This window comes from Hypanus sabinus, unplaced genomic scaffold (assembly GCF_030144855.1).
Source record: "Hypanus sabinus isolate sHypSab1 unplaced genomic scaffold, sHypSab1.hap1 scaffold_1210, whole genome shotgun sequence".
Lineage (NCBI taxonomy): Eukaryota > Metazoa > Chordata > Chondrichthyes > Myliobatiformes > Dasyatidae > Hypanus > Hypanus sabinus.
Window position 1 is genome coordinate 81,844 of NW_026779271.1, and position 21,545 is coordinate 103,388.

Here is a 21,545-nt window from a genome sequence, read left to right on the forward strand (position 1 = left end):
ATGGATGTCACACTGACCGTAACGTACCCCCCACGAACAACGACATGCCCCTGATCCTTACTGTTAAACTCCTCAAGCGGACACACCTTACAGTGACACCGATACGCTCCTAACAGTGACACTGATGTACCGTGACACCTTCACGTGATTCGCAATGCACCGTATTGTGAAGAGTCACAAGTCACTGTAAGACCCCTTTTCGAGACAGTATCACCCCTGAACATAAGCCGATGCACCGCTCAATGAGGCAAGTACCCACTCCTCACCCTGACACAGGCAAACGCCTTAATGTGATACAGACACCTAAATTCATAATAACACTGATATATTACTCTCCGTGATACCGACAGACACCTCAGCCTGTCACTCTCACAGACACGGTGGCCATGACATGTCTCTCCCCGTGTCACAGACACACCCCTCTTTGTGAGAACAGCAAACTCCACACCATGGCACAGATACTCCAACCACGGTGACACAACCAGGCCCTCACGCTGACATTTTCCTCACCTTGACAATGAGATACACTTCATTGTGACCCGGTACACCTCTCGCCGGGGAACAGAAACTCCTATCACACTGACACCGACACGTACCTCATAACACCTCGGACATGCCCTGCAACTTACTGACGCAGACCCCCATTGTAATAACAACGAAATCTTTACCGGGACATTGATATACCCCTCAGCGTAACACAGAAAAGCCCCTCAAGGTGGTGCCGACGCCTCTCAATGTGCCACCAGCAAATGCTTCACAGTGTCACCCTTCGCCGAGACACAGACCCAAAACGTTCTGTGACCAGTTTGGTAGCGAGACGCTGACTCACGTGTCACTGCAAACGCTAAACATCCTTCCCCTTCTCTCTCAGTGTCACAGATCCGTCAGTCTCAGATCACATCCGGCCGTAACTTCCAGCTCTTTTGGGAAGAGTATCACGAGATGAACAGGACCCACCGCCAATGTCTACTACAATTCCATGAGTTAAACTCCACCCTAGAATCCAAAATATTGGAGAATTCGCACCTGGATCTCTCCCAGAGAACCTGTCTCAAGAATCTCTCTGCGCTCAACACTAATCTGACCGATCTTAAACGAATGCACAGCGATCTCCGTCACCAGTTCTCTGAGATGGAAACGAAGTACAGATCTGTCAACGGAACCAAGGCTCAAATCTGTGAATTTTTGACCAGCAGAAGAGGTGAGGCAGCATTCTCCTCTTTCACCCGCTCCTCATCACCGGGCAGGCATGGAGAGAGGAATCGTCACTCTGTGCTTGATATCGGGAGTGTGTGAAGAGATGGTGTAGAGGGTGATTCACTCTGTGTTTGTCCCGGTGTGTGTGTGATGGGACTGCGTGCAGGAAGTTTCACTCTATCACTGAATACAGGAGTGTGTGATGGGACGTTGTGGAGTTGGATTCACTCTGTGTTTGAATCTGGGTGTGTGTGACGGTATCGTGGTGAAACAACTTCAGACTTTGTTTGAAACCCGGACTCAATGATGGGACGGTGCATAGGGAATTTCACTATGTGTCTGACTCCCGGAGTTTCTAATGGGATCGTCGAGAGAAAGCGTCTGGGTCTGACTACGGGAGTGTGTCTTCTAGCATTGCAGAGGCGCCTTCATTCTGTGTGACACCATATGTGTGATTGGATATTGTGGAGGGAGTGTGAACCCGTGCGTGTGCCATGGGAGGGGCTGGGTCTAAGTACGCTTTTTCTGAGAACGCAGGGGGGGTGATAGGACCGTTCAGAGAGAGCTTCACTCGCCAGGAAGTGTGTGATGGGGCGAAGGGAGGGAGATTCACACTGTTTTGAACTCGGGAGTGTGTGATGCAATCGTGTGGAGGCAGCTTCACTCTGTGTCTGATAGTTTGCTCTGTGGTGCGTTGAGTAGCTGTAAAGGAAAACAAAAACACTCTCCCTCTGAGACAGCGGGAGAGTTTAAAAAGCAAACAGATTAACGGAGCGGGTGATGGAGTAGTGGGAGACAGAGTAGGAAGGCTTTGGCTCGACAGGCTTCGGCGAGCAGAGACCGAGGACGAGCTTGCTCCCAGTGAGGTAAGGCCGGGTAAACTCTTTCAATTACTTAGAAGTATGTAATGGAGGCAGCAGTTAGGACAATCGAATGCTCCGTTTGCGGGATGTGGGAGGTCAGGTCGAGCACAATTGTCCCTGATGACTACACCTGTATAAGGTGCATCCAGCTGCAGCTCCTGACAAACCGAGTTAGGGAACTGGAGTTGGATGAACATCTGATCATTCATGAGGGAGAGGCAAAAATTGATAGGACTTTCATGGAGATAGTCACCCCTAAGAGTCACGAGACAGGTAGCTGTGTGACTGTCCGGTGAGGACAAGAGAATAGGCAGGAAAAGCAGAGCACACCGGTGACCGTTCCAAACAACAACAAGTATACCGTTTAGGATGCTGCTCGTGGGGAGGACCTACCAGAAGTTCTGAGTTGTCACGTCGAATGCATCAACACTGGATCCCAGAAGTGAAAGAGGGAAAAGTGGAGAGGAGAAGTGATGGGGGTACAATAGTTAGGGGGACAGATAAGAGGCTCTGTGGGAGAGATCGAGAATCTCGGATGGTCTGTAGCCTCCCTGGTGCCACAGCCCGCGATATCTCGGATCGAGTTCTCAGTATTCTCAAGAGGGAGGGTGAGCAGCCGGATGTCGTGGTCCATGTACGGACCAATAGCGTGGATGTGAAGAAGGAGGAGGGCCTGCAAAGAGAGCTTAGGGAGTTAGGTGCAAAGTTGAAGGGTCTGACCGCCAGGTTTGCAATCTCAAGCTTTCTACCAATTCTACATTCTAGTGAGGCTACAAATAGGAGGATACTGCAGCTAAGTGGCTAAAGAGTTGGTGTAGGTGGGAGGGCTTCATGTTTCTGGGCAATTGGGTCTTGTTTCAGGGACGGGTTGTACCTGAACTGCAAGTGGAATAAATTCCTTGCGGGAAGGCTTGTTCGAGCTGCTCCAAGGGTTTCAAACTAGATTTGCAGGGAGAGGGGAACCAGAGTGTTGGAACAGATAGTGAGGTGGTGGTGGAAAAAAGGCATGCGAGAACTGCAAGGACATTGCATGAAATAAACCAAGATATAACATATAAAGAGGTTTTTAGGAAAAAGAAGCAGAATAAAGTGTGTGAAGGTAGTAAGGTGGAACGGCTGAAGTGTGTGCACTTGAATGCAAGAAACATCAGGAACAAAGGTGATGAACTGAGATCTGGGATACATACTTGGAATTGTGATTTCGTGGCCATGACAGAGATTTGGCTGACACTAGGGCAGGAATGGATTCTAAAGGGGAGGAGGTGTGACCTGACTGATCAGGGATACTATTACAGCTACAGAAAGGGAGGGTAATGCAGCAGGATCCTCTTTTGGGTCAGTATGGGTGGAAGTCAGGAACAGGAAGGGAGTAGTTATTTGGATTATTCTGTATGTCTCCTGGGAGCTGCAGAGATACCGGGGAGCAGATTGGGAGGCAGATTTAGGAAAGATGCAAAAATAACAGTGTTGTTATCATGTGTGACTTTAAATTCCCTAATAATTATTGGCACCTGCTTAATTCCAACGGTTTAGACGGGCAGAGTCCGTTAAGTCCGTTATGATTCCTGTCACAGTATTTTGACAGGCCGACCAGGTAAAATGCCATACTGGATCTAATATTAGGTAACGAACCTGGTCAGGTCACATATTTCTCAGTGGGTGACCATCTGGGGGAGAGTGACAACCTCTCCCTGACCTTTAGCATTATCATGAAGAAGGATAGATTCAGGGAGGGTAGGATTGTTTTTAATTGAGAAGGGCAAATTACGAGACTATAAGACTAGAACAGATAGCGGGTGTGAATTGGGATGATCTTTGTGCAGGGAAATGGACTATGGACATGCGGTCGATGTTTAAGTGTCACTTGCAGGTTGTTAGGGGTAATGTTTTCAAGTTGAGGAAGATAAAGAATGATAAGCAAAAGGAACCATGGGTGACAAGTGAGGTGGAAAATCTAGTCGGGTGGAAGAAGGCAGCATACATGAGGTTTAGGAAGGATCAGATGGGTCTATTGAGGAATGTAGGGGGACAAGAAAGGATCTTAAGAAAGAGCTGAGAATAGCAAGAAGGGGGCATGAGAAGACCTTGGCGCGGAGGTAAAGGAAAACTCCGAGGAATTCTTCAATCATGTGAAGAACACAGGAACGACAAGATAGGACCGATTAGAGATAAAAATAGGATGATGTGCCTGGAGGCTGTGGAATTGAGCGAGGTCCTCAAAGAACACGTCCCTTCGGTATTCACCAAACAGTGGGAAATTGATGACGGTGTGGACAATATGAGTGAGGTTCATGTTTTGGAGCATGTTCATATTATAGGAGAGGATGTTTTGGAACTGTTAACATATATTAGGACGGTTAAATCCCCGGGGCCTGAAGCAAAATTCCCGAGGCATCTCCACAAGGAGACGGAAGAGATTACTGAGCCTCTGGCTAGGATCTTTATGTCCTCGTTGTCCACGTGAATGCCTCCGTTGGATTGGGGGGTGGCGAATGCTGTCCCCTTGTGAAAAAAAGTTAGGTGGGATAGTCAGTGTAATTATCGACCAGTGAGCCTTATATCTGTGGTTGGAAATCTGTTGGAAATTATTCTCAGAGAACGGATCGATGGGCGTTTGCAGAATCATGGTCTGATCAGCGACAGTAAACATGGCTTTGTGAAGTGCAAATAGTGTCTAACAAGCCTGTTAGATTTCGGCGAGGAGGTCACTAGTCATAGAGGTGATGGTAATACGGTTGAAGTGAACTACATGGATTTTAGTGAGGCATTTGATAAGGATCCACACGGTAGGCGTATTGAGAAATTCAGAAGGCATAGGATCCAGGGAAGGTTCGCCTGGTGGATTCAGAATTAGCTTGCCTGCAGGAAGCAGAGTGTCGTGGTGGAGGGAGTAAATTCGGATTGGAGAGTTGTTACTAGTGGTTTCCCATTAGGTTCGGTTCTAGCACCACAACGTTTCCTGGACTTTATTAACCACCTGGGGATAGAAGGGTGAGTTGGCAAGATTACAGACGACACAAAGGCAGGTGGTGTTGTGGATAGTGTAGAGGATTGTCAAAGATTGCAGAAATATTGATAAGGTGCAGAGATGGGCTGGGAATTAGCAGATGGAGTTCAACCCGGAGAAGTGTGAGGCGGTGCACTTTGGATGGACAAACACCAAGGTAGAGTCAAAAGAAAGTGGCAGGATACTTAGTAGTGTGGAGGAGCACAGGGATCAGGAGGTACATGTCCACAAATCCCTGAAAGTTGCCTCACAGGTAGATAGGGTTGTTAGGAAAGCTTATTCTGTGTTAGCTTTTCTAAGTCATGGGACAGAGTTTAAGCGTTGCGAGGTAATGATGCAGCTCTGCGAAACTCTGGTTAGGTCACACTTGGAGTACAGTGTCCAGTTCTGTCGCCTCACGATAGGAAGGATGTGGACGCGTTGGAAATTGTACAGAGGAGATTTACCGGGATGCTGACTGGTTTAGACTGTATGCTTTATGTTCAGATATTAAAGGAGCTAAGGCTTTACTCTTTGAAGAGAAGGAGGATGAGAGGAGACATGATAGAGGTAGACAAGATTTTAAGAGGAATAGACAGAGCGGACAGCCAGCGCCTCTTCCCCAGGGCATCACTGCTCAATACAAGAGGATATGGCTTTAAGGTAAGGGGTGGGATGTTCAAGGAGACTATTAAAGGAAGGGTTTTTTTTACTCAGAGAGTGGTTGGTGCGTGGAATGTGCTGCCTGAGTCAATGGTGGAGGCAGATAGACTAGTGAAATTTAAGAGCCTACTAGACAAGTATATGTAGGAATTTAAAGTAGGTGTATTTATAGGAGGCAGGGTTTAGGTGTAGGCACAAGATTTTGGGCAGAAAGGCCTGTACTGTACTGAGTTATTCTATGTTCTATAACACGGACAAATCCCTAACCGTTATAAAAAAAAAACACGGCATTTACCGTAACACATTCAGGATTCATGCTGCCACTGACGGTGTAGCACGGTCACGACCTTCAACGAAACACAGATACCCTCCTGACCGCGACACTGACACGACCCTCGCCGTGACACACACCTGCCAGGCACATTGATCGCAACGTTCCCCTCACTGTAATATCGAAATACCCCTGCCGATGTTACTGATAAACTCCTCAATGGGACACCGAAACACACCTCACAGTGACACCGACACGCTCTTCACCGTGACACTGAGGTACCGTACACCGCGACACCTTCACGCTGCACAGTGATCCGCTCCGCCCCGCATCGTGGCAAAGACTCAGAAGTTAGCGTAAGACCCCTCACCGAGACAGTATCACACCGGAACAAAACACCGATGACCCGCTCACTGAGGCAATTACCCACACCTCACCCTGACACAGGGAAACCCCTTACCGTGATACCGGCACCTAAATTCACAATGACACCGACGTAGCATTTTCCGTGACAGCGACACACACCTCAGCGTGATCCTCTCTCAAACACCTTGGCCATGACATGTCTCTCGCCATGACACAGACATGTCCCTCTCTGTGAGACCAGCACACCGCACACAAATGCACAGATATTCCACGCACAGTGACTCCACCAGGCCCCTCAGTCTGACATTTCCCTATTTCCTTCACTTTCAGATCGAGATACACTTCATTGTGAACCGGTACAACTCTCGCCGTAGCAAACAAACTCCTATCACAGTGACGTCGACACTTCCGTCACAGCAACGTGAACATACCCTGCACGATACTGACGCAGACCCCCCCCCCCATGGTAATAACAACGAAACCGTTCCGGAGACATTGATATACCCCTCAGCTCGACAAAGACACTCATCAATGTGGCCCCGACTCCTCTCACTGTGCCCACAGCATAACCTTCACTGTGACACCCTTCACTGTGACACTGACACCACACTCTCTGTGACCTGTTCGGTAGCGTGACGCTGACACACGTGTCACTGTAAACGCTAAACATCCTTCACCATCTCTCTCAGTAACACAGATTCCTGAGTCTCAGATCCCATGCGACCGAAACTTCCAGCTCTTTTGGGAAGAGTATCACGAGATGAACAGGACCCAGCGCCAATGTCGACTACAAGTTCATGAGTTAAACTCAACCCTTGATTCCACAATATCCGAGAATTCCCTCCTGGACCTCTCCCGGAGAACCTGTCTCAGGAATCTTTCTGAGCTCAACTCTAATCTGTCCGATCTTAAACGAATCAACAGCGATCACCGTCACCAGTTCACTGAGATGGAAAAGAAGTACAGATCTGTCAACGAAACCAAGACTCAAATCTGTGAATTGTTGACCAGCAGAAAAGGTGAGGCATCATCCCCCTCTTTCTCCCGCTCCTCGTCACAGGATAGGCATGGAGAGAGGAGGCGTCACTCTGTGCTTGATATCGGGAGTGTGTGAAGAGCTGTAATGGGGGATAATTCACCTTGTGTTTGACCCGGTGAGTGTGTGATGGGATTGTGTAGAGGAAGGTTCACTCTGTCACTGAATACAGGAGAATCTGATGGGAGGTTGTGTAGTTGGATTCACTCTGTGCATGACCACGGGATTCTCTGATGGGACAGTACCCAGAGAAATTAATTTCAAGTCTGACCCCTGAAGTGTGATATTCAGCGTGGAGAGACAGTTTCACTCTGAATCCGTGAGATTGTGATGGATGGTACAGCGGTGGCTTCACTCTGTGTCCGGCATCTGGAGTGTGTAATGGGATCCTTAAGAGAGACCGTCGGTGTCTGAATCCGGGAGTGTGTGATCGGAAGGTGCAGAGGGATGTTCATTCTATGTAACACTGGAATGTGTGATTGGATATTCTGGAGGGAGTCTGACCCCGTGACTGTGCCATGGGAGGAGGTGGGCGAAACTACGCTTTGTGTGAGAACACAGGGGAATGTGATGGGACGGATCAGAGAGAGCTTCACACTGTGACTCACCAGGAAGTGTGTGATTGGACGTAAGGAGGGAGATTCACACTGTGTTAGACACGGAATTGTGTGATTGGACCGTGTGGAGGTCGCTTCCCTCTGTGTCTGACAATTTGCTCTGTGGTGTGTTGAGAAGCAGTAGAGTGACAATCACTCTCCCTCTGAGACAGCGGGGGAGTTTAAAAAGCGAGCAGATTGAAAGCGGGGAGGTATTTTCTTCGGCAGTTTGAACGGGGCACAACTGGGCATGCGCGTGGAAGTCGGACTCTGAGACAACGGGGGAGGTTTATCAGCGAACAGATTAACGGCGAGGGAAAGAGAACAGGCAGGAAGAGCAGAGTACAGCTGTGGCCGATCCAATCAATAACAAGTATACCGTTTTGCACACTGTTGGTGAGGACGTAGTGGTCAGGTCTCTGGAACCGAGACTGGACCCTCAGCTCAGAACGGGAAGTAGGGAAAGGAGGAGAGGAGTAGTGATAGGGGATTCAACACTTATTGGGGGTAGATAAGGGTTTCCGTAGGAGAGTTCGAGAATCTCGAATGGTCTGTTGCCTCGCTGGTGTCAGACTGCGCGATATCTCGGGTCAAGTTCTCAGTATTCTCACGAGGGAGGGTGAGCAGCCAAATGTCGTGCAGGGACCAATGACGTGGATGTGAAGAAGGAGACTTTTGGGAGTCAGGTGTAAAAGTGAAGAACAGGTTGGATGGCGCGGAAAGAGCTTCTCCTTTGCTGTCCCCTGTGGTGTGTGATCTCACCGGGTAGAAGGAAAACCATGCTTTGCCTGACCACGGGAGGGTATAATGGGACCGTGAGACAACAGCTTGTTTCTTTGTCAACCCCCAAGTGTGTCTAACGTGACGTTGTGAATGGAAAGCAACATTTTGTCGGCCCAATCAGGAAGTTTATGATTGAATGGTCTGCAGGGACCTTCACTCCATAACTGACTTCTGGATCTTGTAACGGGACGGTGCCGAGGTATTTGCATTGCGTATCTGATGTCGGGATATGTGATGGGACGGTGCGGAGGGAGGTTCACTCTGTCCCTGGCTGCAGCTGTGTGTCACAGAACAGTGCGACAGCAGCGACACCTGCTGTCTGAATCCAGGAAGAGACTTTGTGGTGGGAGTTTGACTTTTTCCTGATACAAATTGTTGCAGTGGCTGATATGGCGGGATATTCACTGTATTCTTTTTTTTTCCTGATTAGGAGAGCTCACGTGTCCTCAGAACTGGATCGGAAACGGAGATCGGTGTTATTTCATATCATCCTTGGAGAAACCTTATGATGGAGCGAGGGAACATTGTTCAAACTTTGATGCAAGGCTCCTGGAAATAAATTCAAACGAGGAAGAGGTATGTGACTCCCGGGGACTAACATAGATTGAATCGGTCCACACCGGGGTCAGACACAGAGTGAATCTCCCTCCACACTGTCCCATCACACACTCCCGGGGACAGACACAGAGTGAATCTCCCCCCACACCGTCCCATCACACCCTCCCGTGGTCAGACGCAGAGTGAATCTCCCCCCACACCGTCCCATCCCACCCTCCCGTGGTCAGACGCAGAGTGAATCTCCCTCCACACCGTCCCATCTCACACTCCCGGGGTCAGACACAGAGTGAATCTCCCCCCACACCGTCCCATCACACACTCCCGGGGTCAGACACAGAGTGAATCTCCCTCCACACCGTCCCATCACACACTCCCGGGGTCAGACACACAGTGAAACTCCCACCAGAAGCAGAATCAGAATCACGTTTATTATCACCTGCATGTGATGTGAAATGTGTTACTTCAGCAGCAGCAGTTCAATGCAATACATGATATAACAGAAGAAGACAAAATAACAATTAAAATTTAAAAAAAACATAATAAAAAATAAAGAAGTAAATCATCCACTGATATTGAATAGATTATTTAAAATGTAAAAATAAAACAAAAACGGTGTACCTTATAAAAAGTGAAGTAGTGTTCAAAGCTTCAAAGTCCATTAAGGAATCGGCTGGCTGAGGGGAAGAAGCTGTTCCTAAAACATTGAGTGTAGCCTCTCCATACCTGAGAGTGATGCAGCCTGTAAGAATGTAAACTTAGTCTGCAACGTCCCATCGCACGTTCCTGGAAGCATCACCGGGTGACCCCATCTCTTCACATTTTCCCGTGATGAGGTATGGAGAGAGCCTGAATGTTACCCTCTGGTTCGACCAGCGTGCGTTTCTCTGGGGGTTGGGCAGGGGTGTGCGTCGATAATGCCTCCGGCCCGGTCAAACTGAGAAATCTCGTTTGTGTGATGTGTTGCCCGGTTACAAATCAATCCCACGAAATAACGAACAGATCACCAGTTGCAATTAAACGATTGGGCTTTATGATTCTTCATTTGACTCCAGGGTCAGTACAGAAAACAATTTTGAAAAAGGGCCCATTTTAACGGAACAGTCTATTCCGCTCCTTGGAGCTGACTGTTTTCCCGTCCGTCCGTTCTCCATCGATTTCCCGCTGGCGTGGTCAGCTCCCGACCCCATTTCAAGTCCGCTCAGGACTGCAGTCTACGGTTACCCCGTTCTGGCATCTTCTCTCTCCATCTTCTGCCGAGCAAAAGCCCGCGAGTCCCTTGCTCTCGGGTTCACAGGATAGAAAACCCCTCCCATCAGGGGACGGCATGCATACCAAAGCCCCCGTTATCTCTCGTCATAACACAAACACACTGCAGCTACAGAGAAACCATTGCATTAGCAGTGAAACATTTCCCAGGGCGTTGAATGCAAATTAATCGAATGAATTTAATTTCATAGGAATTTGTTTCCATCTCTGTCGGAGAAGAATCCGGAACTTACTGGATTGGAAAATGTGGTGACGGGTGAGTTTTGGACTGTTACAGGTCGGTGGTGTGGGAGGGACACGAGGCCGTGGGGAGAGAGTCGGTTAGTGGGATTAGTTTTCAGACCAATACGAAGCTGTGACCCAGTAAGATAAGTTTGGAGTCTGACAGAGGGCCATGGGGAGAGAGTGGGGCAGTGCGATTGTTTTGGAGTCTGATACAGGGCGGTCAGAAGAGTGGGACAGTGGGATTAGCTTGTGGACTGATACATGGCTGCTGGAAGAGAGTGGGGGAACTGACTCGGGATTGCAGTGGAGAGCGCAGTAGTGGGATTCGTACTGCCATGGATGCGGGGCTGTGAAGAGAGCGCGGTATCATGGGATTTTTTTCAGCGGCTGACAGGGGTCTGTGGTGACAGCGTAGATTACTGGGATTAGTTTGGCGACGATCTCCAGTTGCCTGCTGGATCTATTTTGTCTCTTTTGAAATTGTCTCAACCCATTTCATAGGAATGTGGCCTCTTATGTTCTGTACGCGATGTTCTATGGATCGCCCAACTGCAGTAAGTGTGACTCATACAGTTACATTTACAATTGCAAAAGGAAACACAGATTCATCTGCGAGAAATCGGCATATTTATACCCGGATATTCCTGAAGAGATCCAAGCTCTCTGTCAACAGCCTGTCGGGCCGACTTCAGTCAAGTGACTTCATCCCACTTCTCCCCATTCAATCTACCTCACCCTCAGTCCCCTATCCTTTCAAGCCCACCCACCCTCTCATCCCTTCCTTCCTACCCTAGTCTCCTCCTCTACTCATATCCCCATTCTCCCTCACTGCTCTACCTCTCCCCATCTGGTGCACACCACCTCTCTCTGCCCTGCTCCCCCCATTTGCTCCCCCTTGCTACTCCTTTTCCTTTTTCCACTCCTCTCCAGTTCATTCCCTTTCCACCCCTCCTCTCCCCCTAGGGCCCTATTCTCTGCCTCCCCTTTCTCCGTTTTCTCCACACACATTTACCTCAATTATGTGCACTCTGGCTCTCCATTTCCTGATCCAGGGGAAAAGACTGTGCACATTCACCCTATCTGTCCCTCTCCTGGATTCCTACCCACGCTCCTTTACGCTCTTTCCAGCTCAGCGGCATCTTTCCTGCAGGAGTGCGACAAGAACTGAACATTGCCTTATAAAGCGCGGCCTCACGAACGTCGTATACAAGTTCAGCGTGACCTCAGCACGCTGCAAATTATAAAATTAACGTAAATTGGGATAATTAATAAATAATGCAAAAAATGTGAATACCAAGGGAGTTTTTAAGTTTTCAGGGAGCGTTCGCTATCTGATGGCGCATGGGAAGCAACTGCCTGTAAATTGTTGAGTTTACTGGCTCCTGTACCCCATCCCCGATGGTACCGATGAGCACAGGGCATTTCACGGCGGGAGGGGGTCCTCGCTGATGGATGTGGTCTTCCCGGGTATCCCTTCTTGAACATGTCCTCGATGGAGGGGAGGTTTGTGTCCGTGATGGGGTTGGCTGAGTCTAGAACCCTCTGCAGCCGCTAGCGACTCTCTGCGCTGCAGCCTCCAAACCAGGCGGCGATGCGACAAGCCAGAGCGCTCCTTGTCGTACTTCCTGCGAAATCTGCGTCTCTTTAATGAGAGACCAAATCTCTCGAACTCCAAACGCTGCAATCAGTTCTGCACCGAGAGAGATATGGGTAGTGAAGGCAAGTGCAGACTATGGTCTGAAATACAGTTCGACTCAGATTCGAAATAAACAAGATGACAGTGAAGAAATCGAAAGACAAAATCACAAACAACAGTAAAGGATTTGGATCTCCTACGGTTTTGCACTGAGTGCTCGGCTCAAGGCCTTCACCGACAGACATTCCATGAAGCAATGTTGGCAGGTAATAATTGTCAGCCTGAGCCTTCAATGGAAGGTGACAGCTAATAACTCTTCGGGGAATGAGAATGCCGAATCTGGGGTGACTGCCTCGATTCAGTCGGAAACATGGCATCCTCTTCGTGTTTGAATGAATGTGTTATCTCCACCCAGATGGATTCAACATTCTGCTCCTTAGATCTTACAGTATATTGTCTCTCACTATCGCTCTGATCTCATCCTTAATTAAGAGTGCTAACCCAACTCCTTGAACTTTCTGCTTAACTTTTACATGTTACTTGATATCCTTGGATATTTACTTCCCAATGCTCTCCACCCTGCAACTACGTCTCTATAATGGCTACTAAATCATTCCATTTTAAACGGACTTCTGCCACAAGTTCATTGCCTTTATCTGGAAAACTAGGGTCATTCAGATAAACTGCCTTGACATTCTTTGTGTTTTTAAAATCATGTGATCTTTCTCTCTTTACACTTGACGTTTCTTCGCTTCACTTCACTCCACTCTTACTTTTCTCTTTTTATCTCTTGATTTTACTTCATCTTTATCCACACTTCTTACTTTTACTGTATCCATACTCCGCCAATCTATTGAACACATCCCCTCTTAATGTGACTCTCAAGAATCCATCCCGGATTAGGTGTAGCTCGTCCTTTTGGAACAGCTCCTCTTTCCCCAATACTGGTGCCAATTTCCCATTAGATCAAAGCAACTTCTCTGACACCAAACCTTGAGGCACGCGTTGAACTCTCTAATCTTCTGTACCATAAGCCAATTTCACGTGGCTGAGGCTGTAAGCAGGAAAATACCACTTTTTTTTTTTGGTTTAGCTTAAAAAAAAAAATCCGTAGCTGCTTAATTTCCTCAGCAGAAACATTTATCTGGATCTACCGATGTGCTGCACCTACACAATCATTTTGTTTCCACCGCCGCATGCTGCAAGGAATTCCTCAAATCTCCGCCTTTCTGCAGGAAATTCCTTCAAACATACGCTCTAAATTCTCATCCCTGCATGCTGCGGCTTTCCCCGCAGGCCTTAGTCTCTCTTTCAAATCACTCTATCGAGGACTTTCAACATTTGATAGGCTTCAATGACGTCATCACTCATTCATCAGAATCCCAGAGAGGACAGGCCCAGATTCATCGAACGCTCCTCAATCCCGGAATAATGTTCGCGAAACTCCATTTCACCCTTCACAACGTCCACACATCCTTCCCTACATAAGGGACCGAAATCTGCTCATAATACCCCAGATTAGGCTTCCGAATAACGACTTAAAATTAAATGATTCTCTTTATATTTCAGTCCTCTGGAAAGCAATGCGACCGTTGTATTTGCCTTCCTCACCAACGACTTCACCAATAAATTATCCTTGAGGAAATCCTACACAAGCACTCCCAAATCCTTTTTCACTTGTCTGCTTTGTTCAGATTGTTCGCTTTTCTCTCCATTTCGAAAATAGTCCGCACGATTATTTATTCACCTGAATTGCAAGACCATACAATTCCCGGCACTGTATTTCATCAGCCATTTATTTGCCCATTTCCACAATCTGTCTCAGCCCTTTTGTAGCCCCTCTACTACTTGAGCCCTACCTGTGGATGGCAAATGTTATGGCCGATCTGCCCTGACTGTGGTTTCCCGATGAAGAAGTCAAACATTTGGTTGCACAGGGAGATACACTGACCCAGGATTTGGAGCTTGTTGATTATAACTGAGGAAATGATTGTGCTGAACGCTGAGCTGTTGCCGATCAACCGCAGCCTGATGGAGATATTCCAATTCTCCAGACGGACCGAGGCCACTGGGTAGCAGGACAGTCAAGCCACTACAGACCTCTTGTGGAGAGAGACAAGGTCAGCGGGGTCAACGTGTTGACTGTGCACAGATGCTAACATCCAGGAAATTTTCAAATAATTCGAGAGGCTTTCCGGGTGATAGATTGAACGTACAGAGAGGTAGTTACACGCAGGGTGCAGGGCACAAGAAACTATAGCTCGCACGAGAGGGCACTGTTTTAATGTGCCTGGAAGCAGTTACAGTTGTCACTGTTTTTTTTTTCTTTGTTTACGCAGAGTGCGTGGATTTGGCTGCCGGCGCTAGTGGCTGTGCCGGATACGATAGGGTTTCTTAAGAGACTCCTGGAAAGGGGCATGGAGCCTCGAAAATATAGTGTTATGGGTTACCATTGGTGAATTCCAAGATAAGAGCATTTTCGACAATGCTTTGTGGGCCGATGTGCCTCTATTGCGCTGTTTGTTGATCGGAAATGTTGTGACCAAGCTACACTGACTGTGGTTTCCCAATGGGAAGTCAAACATTCTGTTGCAGAGGGAGATGCACTGCCCCGGATGTGGAGCTTGTTGATAAGAACTGAGGAAATGATTGTGCTGAACTCTGAGCTGTTGTCAATAAACAGCAGCCCGATGTGGGTATGGCAGTTGTTCAGATTGTCCAAGGTCCAATGGAAAGCAAGTCAGATCGTATTCCACTTGGCTAACAATGGCATGGCTAGGATGATTGACTAGAGGGATAAGGGTTAAAGGGCAGGATCTCCAGGGTAGTGAACTCAGTATTGAAACCCGAGCACCGTGCTCTCCGGGCCAGAGCCCGTGCGATTATACAGTTTACACTCATGGGTGTCAAATAGTTCCAGAGGGATGGGACCAGAGTGCCAAAACAGTTATTGGAGAGGTTGGAGAGGCTGTGGAGACGGATGGTGATAGGAACTCACACACAGGTGGTAATCAGATGGTGGATATCAGTGCAAATATTATACTGGGCTGCACACATTTCAATGCAGAAGGATCGGCATTGGCTGAAAATAGTGCTGAGGATGAGGTAACTGGTTTTACAAACCGAGGCAATTTGTACTAAGGAGAGGCTGTTGAGGGGGAGACATCGCAGTCAATCTTCTGAGATGCATGGTAAATTGTGGACACCATCGAAAAGGATGAATGCAGGACTGAAGGCATTAATGTGCGGAGTATAATGGATGAAGTGGTGTTTCCGTGGGAAGAGGCAAAGAGTGGGAATGAACGGAGACGTATTTAGTTTTACTGCCGGTGACTCTGCAGGGGCTCTGACAGGAATATTTCAAATGTCATTAGAAATGGGGATGGTGTCGGATTAGCGAATTGCTCATCTGGTTCCATTGTTTAATAAGGGTTCCAAGAGTAAACCTGGCAATTATCGGCCTGTAGGTTTGTCGTCAGTGGTGGGTAAATTAGTGGAAAGTATCCTTAGAGATGGCATATATAATGATCTGAATAGGAACAGTCAAAATGGATCTGTGCGCGGAACGTCATGTTTGACAAAACCTATTGAATTGTTTTGAAGAGCTTGCAAGGAACGTTGACGTGGGTTAAGCAGTGGATGTTGTCTATATTGACTTCATTAAGGCCTCTGACAAGGTTCCACACGGAAGCTAATTTAGGAAGGTTCAATCGTTAGGTATTAATGTAGAAGTAGTAAATGGATTCAATAATGGCTGGATGGGAGATGCCAGAGTGTAATGGTGGATAACTGTTTGTCAGGTTGGAGGCCGGTGTCTAGTGGTGTACCTCAGGGATCTGTACTTGGTCCAATGTTGTTTGTCATATACATTAATGATCTGGATGATGGGATGGTAAATTGGATTAGTAAATATGCAAATGATATTAAGATAGGAGGCGCAGTGTATAATGAAATCGGTTTTCCAATCTTGCAGAAAGACTTAGGCTAGTTAGAAGAGTGATCTGCAAGATGGCAAATGGAGTTTAATGTTCATAAGGGTGAGGTGCTACTTTTTAGTAGGACTAATCAAAATAAGTCATACATGGTGAATTGGGTGAATTTTTAGTTCAGATGTTAAATTTGGAAATTAATTCCTTGACATGTTTTTATGTTTAATGTTGCTTTTGGCAATTTTGTTTTGCATTGGGGAATGCAGTAGAACAGAGCTATCTAGGAATAATGGTGCACAGTTCCCTGAAGGTGGAATCGCAAGTGGAGAGGGTGGTGAAGAAATCTTTTGGTATGTTGGCCTTTATATATCAGAGTATTGAGTATAGGAGTTTGGATGTAATGTTAAAATTGTACAAGGCTTTGATGAGGCCAAATTTGTAGTATTGTGTACAGTTCTGGTCACTAGAATGTTACCTGGGTTTCAGCATGTAAGTTACAGAGAAATGTTGAGCAAGTTATGTTTTTATTCTCTGGAGCGTAGAAGGTTGAAGGGGTGGGGAAGACATGATAGAGGTATTTAGCGTTATGAGGGGTATAGATAGAGGACGTGGATAGGCTTTTTCCATTGAGAATAGGAGATGTTCAAACAAGAGGACATGAGATGAGAGGTAGGGGGCAAACGTTTACGGTAAAGAGAGGGGGAACTTCTTTACTCAGAGTGTGGTAGCTGTATGGAACGAGCTTCCAGTAGAAACGGTAGAGGCAGCTTAGATTTAGTCATTAAACAAATGGATGGGTATATGGTCTGGAATGGAATGGAGGGTTATGGGCTGAGTGCAGGTAGGTGCGACTAGGTGAGAGTCAGCGTTCGGTTCGGACTAGAATGGCCGCGATGGCTTGTTTCCGTGCTGTAATTGTTGCATGTTATTTGGTTATTAAATATCCTCCACTGTATGTGTTTGGTTATAAAATCCCCTATGCAGCTTCACTGTGACTTCAACACTGTTTATTGACCGAAAATATTGTGACCGATCTACACTGATTGTGGTTCCCCATGAGGAAGTCAAACATCCTGTTGCAGAGGGAGATGCACTGTCCTGGATCTGGAGCTCGTTGAAAAGAACTGAGGAAATGTTTGCGCTGAGCTCTGAGCTGTTGTCATTAAACCACATCCTGACGAAGGTATTGCAATTGTCCAGATGGTCCAACGCCCAGTGGGGAGCATGTCAGATCGTGATCCATTTGACCTCCCATGGCATGGGTGAGACTAAAGACGAGGGGGTACAGGGAGTTAGATTAAAGGGCAGGACCTTCAAGGTAGTGATGAAACCCAAGTCACGTGCTAGTCAGTCAATAACCAGAAGGTTTATACATTTCACACTCATGGGTGCCAACCAGTTCCAGAGGGATTGGAGCCAGAGTGGCAGAACAGTTACTGGAGAGATCGTGGTCGGGACGGCCAGAGAGAGCGATGTCCCAGTGGCTTGCTGTTCGGCAGTAAGTTTGCCTCTTGACTCAGAAGGGGTGGGAAAAAAGAGACAAGCTGTAGTGATCGGGGATTCGTTAGTTAGTGGAACAGACAGGAGGTTTGCAAGAGAATGCGACTCTTGGATGGTGAGTTGATTCCAACATGTCAAGGTCCGGTTTTTCTCACAACGAAAACTCAGCATTCGTAAGTGATATGGACAAAAGCCAGAAGTCTGTTCACTGAAGAGCTGTGATTAAAATCGTTCTGAATTTTCTGAGCGAGAAGCATAAGTCACATGTATCAGTATCACAAACGGATGGGGATAACGGCTGTGATGCAGGCAGTGCACAGAAGGCAGAATTTCCTTGTAATTGTAAATAATGTGCTGGATAGAGATGTCCCGCAGAAGAGGAACCTTTTAAGTGGCTGATGTGGGCAACCGTGGCTGACAAAGAAAGTTAAGGACTGTAGTTAAGCCAAGGGAAGGTAATCTCAGGTGGCAAAGTGAGTGGGAAGATGGATGATTTGAAATCTTTTAAAATCCAACAAAAGGCAAGTAAAATTCTATAAAATTGAAATAAAAACGTAATATAATGGCAAAGTACCCAATCATATAAACCAGGATACTATGTTTTTTTTTTCAGTTCTACTATGGCTAATAGTAAGCTGAGAGTTAATCTTGAGTCACAGCAAAGTAATGGTTAGGTATTAATGGGTGACAAAAATGGTAGATGAACTTAATTTTTACTTTGCATATGTCTTCACAGTGGAGGAAACTAGCAGTGTGCCAGAGACCAATACGTTTCAGGGAGCACGAGTGAGTGTCTTTGCGATTACAGAGGGCAATGTGCAAGAAAATTCAAAGATACTGCGTGGATAAGTCTCCTGGAACAGACAACCCACATCTCTGAGTCCAGAGAGAAGCTACCAAAGGAAAACGGATGCATTGGTTACAATCTTCAAAGTTACCTAATTCCCGGAGGGCTGGAAGATTTCAAATGTCACTCCACTCTTTGAGAAGGAAGGACGGCAGGCTAAAGTACTGAAATGATTGGCCAGTCAGCCCATCCTCAGTTGTTGAGAAAGTGTCGGAGTCTATTTTTAAGGAAGAACTTTCGGGGTTCCTGGAGAGGACTGATAAAATAAGTCAAAGTCAGCATGGTTTTTGCTGAGGGAAATCTTGCCGGACAAATCTACTGGAGTAACTAGAGGAAGTAACAAACCGAGTGGATACTGGAGAGTCAATGGATGTCACTGTGAGTGTCTGTGACTGCGAATCTTCCCGGACAAGCCTGTTAGAGTTCTCAGAGGAAGTAACAAACCAACTGGACACAGGAGAGACAGTGGATGTCATTGTGAGTGTCTGTGAGTGTGAATCCTGCCCGACAAGACTGTTAGAGTTCTCAGAGGGAGGAACAAACCGAGTGGACACTGAAGAGGCAGTTGATGTCACTTTCTTGTATTTTCAGATGACATTTAACAAGGCGCCACACATGAGGTTACTGAACAAGAGAAAATTCGATGGCTTTACTGGAGAGATTCTAGCATTGATCGCGGAATGGCTGACAGGTAGGAGGCAGAGAGTGGGAACAAAATGGTTTCTTTTCTGGTTGGCTGCCAGTGTCTAGTGGGGTTCCACAGAGGTCAGAATTGGGATTGTCACTTTCATCTTGTTTGTCAATGATATGGAATATGGAATTGATGACTCCGTGGCAAAGTGTGTAGATGCTGCTAAGGTAGGTGGATGGGTATCTCGAGTTAAGGAACTAATGCGATTACAGCAGGATGCAGGTAAATTGGACGATTGGACAAAAATGGCAGATGAAATGTAACGTTGCGAAACGTATGGTAATGCATTTTGGTTAAAAGAGCAACAGCGCGGACAGTTATCAGAAGGGATTATATTTCAAATCTCTTGGGTGCAGAGGGAGTTAGGAGTCGTCGTGTCAGGCTCCCAGAATGTTTATTTCCAGTTTTGGTTTGTGGTAAAGAAGGCAAATGCAATGTTACCATTTATGTGAAGGAGAATGGAAAATTAAAACAAGGCGATAACGGTATAAATGCCACTCACCACTCCCTGCCTAAAAAAAAACTTACACATGACATCTCTTCTGTACCTACTTTCAAACATCTTAAAACTGTGCCCCCTAATGTTAGCCATTTCATCCCTGAGAAAAGGCCTCAGGCCATATACATGACCAATGCTCTTCATCATCTTGTCCGTGTATGAGTCCCGGCCCTACGTCCTGATCCCAAGTAGGGGTCCTATCTCTGCGTTCCTTGTATGTCCCGGTCCTGTGTCGTGTCCCAAAGAAGGGGTCCTGACTCCGTGTATGAGTCCCGGCCCTATGTCCTGTTCCCAAGGAGGCGTCCCGGCTCTGTGTTCAGTGCTCCTGTGCTCAAGTTCAAGGATCCAAGTAGGTTCCAGTGCTTGTCTTGCTACAACTCTCCCCGCTTCTGCTTTGCTCTCTCTCGACCTAGTCTCTGCTTTCCTTTTCTCCCTTCAAGACCAAGTCTGAACTTAAAGTTCCTCATCCGGCCCTGGAGCCCCGTGTCCTGTCCCCACGTCCAGTCCTTTTGCCTTGCCACGTCCAGTCCTGACCTGGATCCGGAGTCCGAGCCCTAGACAAGACACAGTTTACGGGTTCCTGTCAAGTGTTTGGCTCCGGTGCTTGTCCGAGTTTCCAGTTACTAGTTACTCTTCCAGGTCCCACATTCCTACTCTAGACCCAGCCCATGTCCTGTCTCCTAGTCTTTTCCATGTCCTTTGTCTTGTCCAGCGTCGTTTCTTCCCCACTTCCCTTGCTTTCTTGATACACCTGGCCCTGTCCCGAGTACTTCAGTGTCTGTGTCTTGTATTTGGGTCCGCTCTCAACCCCCACCTTATGACAGTCTGAGTGTATTCGAGACCTGACTCTGCACGTACCTTCACCACCGTCCATATTTCTCTCTTTACAGAAGGAATTACAACGGCAGGAGTTTGAGGAAATGTGGCCTGTCATTTAAAACTCGCGAGTTCTCCGGATTTACGGCGGAGAGCATTCTCGTTTGTCGCATCGCCGGCTGGTGTGGAGGCTGCAACGCACAGGGTCGCCAGAGGCTGCAGAGGTTTCTAGACTCAGCGAAATCCATCACAGGCAAAATCCTCCCCACTAACGAGGACATGTTCAAAAGGGACCGCATCCATTACGGAGGACACTCACCACCCGGGAAATGCCCTGCTATCATTTGTACCATCGTGGAGGATGTACAGGAGTCTGACGACCCGTACTCAACAATGTGAAACAAGTTACTTTCCATCCACCATCAGATTAGTAAACGCTTCCTGAATCCATCAGCACCCTAGATATCCCTTATTTGTTGTATTTACTAATTGTTGGAACTTACATTAAATTTACATCTTTACGCAGTACTGATCATGGAAATGATCAACTCTCAGGTGGTATAAGTCACAGACAATAAATCAGATGGTGATTCCAGTTGCAAACACGCGGTACAGATGGACAGGACATGTGGCACGCTGGTCTTCACTGAGTACAGGAGTCGGGAGGTCACATTGCAGTTGTACAAGACATCGGTGAACCCACAGTTAGTACTGTGTTCGTTCTGGTCGCCCTGCTGTGGGAAAGATGAGCTGGAAAGAGTGCAGAGGGAGATTTACGAGGATGTTGCTGGGATTCGAGTGGCTGACTTGTGGAGAC

General features: G+C 47.2%; 1 protein-coding gene across 3 annotated transcripts; it reads left to right on the forward strand.

The window, feature by feature from the left end:
• The first annotated feature begins 1,101 nt into the window (after positions 1 to 1,101).
• Positions 1,102 to 21,191, forward strand: LOC132386560 (oxidized low-density lipoprotein receptor 1-like). Of its 3 annotated transcripts, none has more exons than XM_059958838.1 (5): positions 1,102 to 1,201; positions 7,036 to 7,365; positions 9,192 to 9,337; positions 10,777 to 10,841; positions 20,803 to 21,191. In XM_059958838.1, the coding sequence occupies exons 1-5, from the start codon at positions 1,132 to 1,134 to the stop codon at positions 21,125 to 21,127; spliced, it is 936 nt and encodes a 311-aa protein (XP_059814821.1). In that variant the 5' UTR covers positions 1,102 to 1,131; the 3' UTR covers positions 21,128 to 21,191. The 3 variants fall into 3 exon arrangements, with proteins under 3 accessions (XP_059814821.1, XP_059814823.1, XP_059814822.1); XM_059958840.1 differs by lacking the exon at positions 20,803 to 21,191 and adding an exon at positions 18,612 to 18,842; XM_059958839.1 differs by lacking the exon at positions 20,803 to 21,191 and adding an exon at positions 11,312 to 11,596.
• Positions 21,192 to 21,545: the final 354 nt, after the last annotated feature.